Consider the following 6,597-nt stretch of genomic DNA (forward strand, 5'->3'; position numbering starts at 1 on the left):
GGGAGGTATGGGTGGAGGGGAGGGGAGGGAAGGGGGAGAAGGAGGGGAGGGAGGGGGGAGGAGGAGGGAAGGAGGTGGAAATTTTTAAATATAAAAAAAAATAAACCATGAGGAAAAAAAAAATAAAGCTCCCTTCCCTGGGAGTTCAACAACCCAGACTCCATCCTCTGAAATAGTCTGCCAAATTGAAACAAAGAGAACAATACAAAGAATTAATGAAACAAGGATTTGGATCTTTGAGAAAACCAACAACCTTATAAACCTTTATCCAAATGTGGAGGCCTAAAAATGTGAACCTATTTCAACCGTGACCAAAAGTCAGAGAGTTGGTACTTAACTCTATTCCTTCAAGGTGATTGTGTTTCTACCTCAAACAAAGTTACCACCTAGATTTAGATCAGAGACTTCTGCTTTCTCAAGGTTATTTTCAAAAGGTGTGGCTAATATCCAGACCTTATGCTTCAGGTATAAACAAGTAGATATGTTTCTATCCAAACAAAAGTCTAAAGATCCATGTAAGTTCCAGTTCCCTTAATGTGATTAACGTTTAATTCCACCTAGGGAGTGGGTTGCCTAGAGAATGTTTTGGTTTCGGATGTGAGTGTTACTTGTTTTGTACTTGCAACAGAATGTTTATCTATTAATGGAGTCCACAACTTTAAACTGGTTTGGTTACTTCCCTGTATCATGTTAATGCAGTTTTTTTAATCTTACACCTACCAATTGGGGTTGGGTTATTTTAAGCAATTTGAAAATAAACAAAGGTAATTTCTTTATTTACTGGAACTCCCTGCAATACCATTCTATGATTTCTGTTTTATTATTTCGCATCTTTGTACTCTTTACTTGTATTTCTAATTTCCACATCCTTAACCTGGCAAGTGGTATTTTTGTTGAGGATGGTCCCCAATATCCAAACTAACTAAAAGGAAGAAAGAAAATCTCCAAATCAAGAAAATCAGTAATGAAAGGGGGACATAACAATAACAGACTCCTAGGAAATAGAAAGAATCATTAGGGCATATTTTAAAAAGATCTATTCTACAAAATTGAAAAATCTAAAACAAATGGACTAATTTCTCGATAGATATCACTTGCTAAAATTAAATCAAGGTCAGAAAAAATTAAATAGACCAATAACAACTAAAGAAATAGAAAGATTCATAATAAGGGTCCTAACAAAAAAAATTTCATGGTCAGACAGTTTTAACACAGAATTCTACCAGATTTTCAAAAAAGAGCTAATATCAATACTCTTAAAAATTTATACATCATAGAAAAAAAAGCAATGTTGCAAAATTCTTTATACAAGGCCACAGTTATCCTGGTCCCCAAATGACAAAAGATTCAGAAAAGCAAGAGAATTACACACCAATTTCATTTATGAACATTAATTCAAAACTTCTCAACAAAATACTTGCAAACCTAATCCAAGAACACATCAAAAAGAACATCTATAGCAGACGCAGAGATCTGTAAACACTGGGCCAAGCTCCAGGAATACAGCTGAAGAGGAAGGGACTATATGAGCAAGGGGTTGGCATAAGATCATAATGCAAAACCCCACAGAGACAGCTGGCCTGAGTTTGTACAAGTTCATGGACTCTAGACCAATTACAATGGAGCCTGCATGGGAGAAACTTAGGCCCATGTATGAGGGTGACAGCTGTGTAGGTTGATCTGTTTTGGGGGTTCCTAGCAATAGAACCAGAACCTACCCTGGTGTATGAACTGGTATTTTGAAACTATTACCTATGGTGAGATACCTTGCTCAGCCTTGATGCAAAGGGGAGGAGCACAGTCCTGCCTCAAATTGATTTGTCATGCCTCCTTGACTCCCATGTGAGTCCTTAAACTGTTTGAATAGAGATGGAAGAGGAGTGCAGGGGGGGGCAGGTAGAAGGGAGGTGTGGGGGAGAGAATAGGAGGAGAAGAAGAGGTGAACTGTGTGAGGAATTCCACAGAATTTCAAAGAAGAGTTAATACCAAGAGTCTTCAAATTGTTCCAAACAATAGAATCACAAGGATTTTTATGATTTTATGGGGCTACAGTTACCGATACCCAAAACGTGCAAAGACACAATAAAGAAATAGAATTATAGTCCAGTCTCCCCCATAAACATTGGTGCAAATATACTCAATAAAATACTAGTGAACATAACCCGAGAACACATCAAAAAAAAATCAACCAGCATGATCAAGTAGGCTTCATCTCAAGGATGCAGGTATGGTTCAACATAGAAAATCTGTCAATATAATCTACCATGTAAATAAACTAGAAGAAAAAAACCACACAGTCATCTCATTAGATGCTGAAAAGGCCTTTGACAAAATCCAATACCCCTTCATGATAAAGACATTGGTAATAAAGGAGTTACAAGGAACAGATCAAAACTTAACAAAGACAGTTTACAGCAAACCAGCAGCCAAAATCAAAATAAATGAAGAGAAACTGCAAAGCAATTTTACTGAAATCTGGAGCAAGACAAGGTTTTCCAATCTTTCCTCATTTATTCAAAACAATACCTAAAGTTCTAGCTAGAGCAATAAGTCAACAAAAGGAGATAAATGGGATACAAATTGGAAAGAAAGAAGTTATGTTATTTGCAGATGAAATGATAGAATACATAAGTGGCTCTAGGAATTGTAACAGGGAATTCATACAGCTGATAATACCTTCAGTAATATAGCAGGATACAAAATTAACTAAAAAATAAACAAAACAGTAGCCCTCCTGTATACAAATGATAAACAGGTAGAAAAGGATTCAGAGACCATCGCCCTATACAATAGCCACAAATAATATGAAATATTGGGGAGCAGCTCTAACAAAACAAATGAAAAGCCAAAATGACAAGAACACTAAGCCTTTGAAGAAAGAAGTTGAAGAAAATATCAGAAAATGGAAATATCTCCCATGCTCTTGCATAGGCAGGATTAAAATAATAAAAATGACAACCTTACCAAAAACAATCTACAGGTTCAATGCACTACCCATCAAAATCCCAAAACAATCATACACAGAACTCAAAAAAATACAATACTCAACTCCATATAGAAAAAAAAAAAACAGGACAGCTAAAACAATCCTGTATTATAAAGGAACTTCCAGAGACATCACCATCCCTAACATCAAGCTCTACTATACAGCCATAGTTTAAAAGAAAAGAACCAAAAAACAGAAAACGCCTCGACCAATGGAAACAATTTGAAAACCCTGACATTAAACCAAACACCTATGAATACCTGATTTTTGAAAAAGAAGCTAAAACTATACAATGGAAAAAAGAAAGCATCTTTAACAATGGTGCTTACATAACTGTATGTCATCATGTAGAACATTACGAATATATCCTTGCCTATCACTGTGTACAAAACTCAAGTACAAGTGGATCAAATACCTCAACATAAATCCAAGTATACTGACCTTAACAGAACAGGAAGTGGAGTTAGCCTTGAATGCATTGGCACAGGAGATCACTTCCTAAGTATAAGACCAACAGTATAGACACTAAGAGCAACAATAAATAGGACCTTCTAAAATTGAAAATTGTCTATAAGGAAAGGGACACCATAAATAAGCCAAAAACAACAGCCAACAAATGGGAAAAGATCTTCACCAACCCCACATTTGACAGAGGGCTGATCTCCAAGTATGTAAAAGAATCAAGAAAATAGATATTAAAAAAAATAGAAAAAAAAGAAAATAGATATTAAAGTACAAAATAATCAAGTTAAAATGGGGTATATTCTAAACAGAGAATTCTTAATAGAAAAATCTCAAAAGGCCAAAAGACACTTAAGGAATTGCTCATTAATTATCAAGGAAACGTAAATCAAAATGACTCTGAGCTACCATCTTACACCAGAAAGGTCTGAATGGCTAAGATCAAAAGCACATCACACTTTTCTCACTTGGGCTGGTTCCACTCCCTGTTAGCAGCTTTCCTCAGCAGGTATCACATGACTCTGGCATCTCCAACGGCCTGGGGTCTCTGAGGCAATCCAGGTTTGACTTTCACAGCTCCACACAATGCCTCCCTCTCTAGGCTTCCATGCAGTGACACCTGTGCCTGGCCTCAGCAGCTTTCCTCAGTCACAGAGGGGGATTCCATAACCTCTTTCTTCTAACCCTCATCTAAAGCCAGAACCATGTGACCAAAGCTGTCAAGTTCTGCTGCTTTCTGGGGCTGTGATGTGGCCCCTCATTCAATGACATCTTCATAAGATCTCTGTTTTCTATGGTTTCCTTCACTGCCAAAGCTCAGCTTTCCTGGAAGTAACTGACAGGAAGGAGAAAGTCTATTGAGAATATATGGTTGAATAAAACAAGTAGAATTTTTATTATCAATAAAAGAAAAAACTAAGTGGAGTATGGTGTTGCACACTTGTAACCTGAGCTGGAGAGGCGGAGACAGGAAAATACCTGGGATATCATCTTGTCCTATTTGGCAAACCCCAGGTCAGTGAGAGAAACTATCAAAACCAAGGTGAATGGCTTCTGAAGAAAAACAGCAAACATTGTCTCTTTACCTCAATGTACACATGCACACACATCCTTCACCTGTGCACACACACATGAATACACATGTACACAAAACAAACTGTACATCATATATTAACAATTTCGTTTTACTAATAATATGTCAGTATTGATGAAGTGTAAATGTACAGACACATGGAATTTTCATATAAGACTCATTAAGTAACTGTGGTAAAAAGGGAAAATTTAAATTCACAGTATTTTTGTGGATCCAGAGAAACTACACTTAGGAAAGAGTATTAAAGATGCAATAGGACATTTAAACTATTTTTGATGGCTGAGAGTAGATTAAATTCCCCTTAAAAGAAAAATGTAAAATGTCAGCATCAGCAAGGAACTTTCTTTGAGTAACCTCAGCATCAGGGAACATTTATGATAAAAAGTAAAGAAGAGAGACAAAGAGAACTCCTGTGGAAATTTCAACTTATGGTATACAGTGACCTTCAAAAAATCAGTAGCACTTAGCGACAAAAGTGTCACAAGAATGTCCATGAGTAATACCACAAATTTTATTTAAATTATTAAGAATCTTGATTTGCTACTTGAACTATTACAGAGTTTAAGAAGAATAAGTTTTTGGAAAAAGTAGTTGTGTTTGCACCAGAATGAAGCCTCGCAAACATTTGTCTGTATTTCCAGCTCACGGGGTCAGGGACAAAGGCCTCTTCTGACCTTGTGGTTACCAGGAATTCGCACATACATACATGCTAACACAATACTCATAAATATAAAAAGAATAAATAAATCATTTTATTAAAAATGAGAAAAATTATCTCGTTTTGAAAATATGGTGGCACAAAGACTGCATGTGTTTCAGCATATTGATTATTCTGTCATCAGAACTGATTTGTACCAAAGGACTAATTGTGGGATAGACATTCATCACAAACTTCTGAACACTCAGGGTGACTGGGTCGTACATCTGTAACAGGACTGCGATATGTGAGATGATGAAATCTACCCAGTACATGACCACAAAAAAAACCACCAGCAGCAAGATGGTCTGGGTGGCCCTTTTCTCAGGGGATGCTCTCAGGTGGCTGAGTCTGTGAAGATACTTATGTTGCCTCTGATGTCTGAACAAGATAAGCACCATGTATGCACTTGTAGCCAGCATAAGTCCTACAAGAAATACATCTCTGGAGGTTGTCACTGTTAAAATCAGTGCCCTGATGATGTAGTTCATGGAGAAGATTGAACAGAATTTAGTGACCTTCATCTGGTTGGTCTCACTCACATTGGTAAAAGCACCAGAATAGATGATTCGGTAACTAGTGAATGACAAGTTGAAAGACCAAATAAATAAGAAAACAGAAATCATGTACTTTTTTAGTTTATATTTAAATTTTGCCAAGAAAGAAGTACTGGGAATGATAGTGACAGCTTGGAACACACTCAGGAGGCAGGTGATACAGATGGAGAGGCCTCTCATCACCCTGCTTATGTAAAAAGATGTCTTACATTTGAAGTCATTATTAATATTTAGTGCATCACATATATCCCAAAGCCAAACATCCACTCCAGTGAGGAGCAGCACTATGTGGATGAAGCTCAATTGACATGAGATCATGTCCGTGGGCTTAGGTCTGTGATGTAGAATTATGAAAGCATAGAAAACAAGAAGAAACATATTGGCCAGGACTCCAAGTCCAGCTTGGAAATTAAGGACAATCCTAAATGAGGACATATGTGGAAATTTTATTCACCTTAAGAGCAGGAAATAAAAAAGGATATTTATGCCCTGGCAATGCTAGAGCATGCATGAGCAGCCCATATGTGGTGGTTCTGTTGACCTTGTCCATATTAGGTTTCATGGTCTAAGTTGATGAGGACGACTGACCAGATTTCTTCCTCAAGAGGGCACCAGATCCCAATACAGATGGTTGTGGAAATCTATTTCAAATATCTGAAAAAAATAATAGAGTATTCAGCAAACTTTTGATTAACTGGTCAGTATGTCTAAATCATCATTCTGTTTTGCCTATTTATCCTTGATTAACACATATCTTTATTTTTTGAAGTTTCACATTAGACATGGCCTATGTTTCTAAATA

General features: G+C 36.8%; 1 protein-coding gene across 1 annotated transcript; it reads right to left on the bottom strand.

Annotated features, from left to right (window-relative positions):
• Window positions 1-5,312: 5,312 nt before the first annotated feature.
• On the bottom strand, window positions 5,313-6,254 carry LOC119807330 (putative vomeronasal receptor-like protein 4). The gene has a single exon (XM_038319371.1). It carries the CDS (start codon window positions 6,228-6,230, stop codon window positions 5,313-5,315), a length of 918 nt encoding a protein of 305 aa, XP_038175299.1. The 5' UTR covers window positions 6,231-6,254.
• Window positions 6,255-6,597: the final 343 nt, after the last annotated feature.

Source organism: Arvicola amphibius, chromosome 2 (genome assembly GCF_903992535.2).
Source record: "Arvicola amphibius chromosome 2, mArvAmp1.2, whole genome shotgun sequence".
In the NCBI taxonomy this organism is placed as follows: Eukaryota; Metazoa; Chordata; class Mammalia; order Rodentia; family Cricetidae; genus Arvicola; species Arvicola amphibius.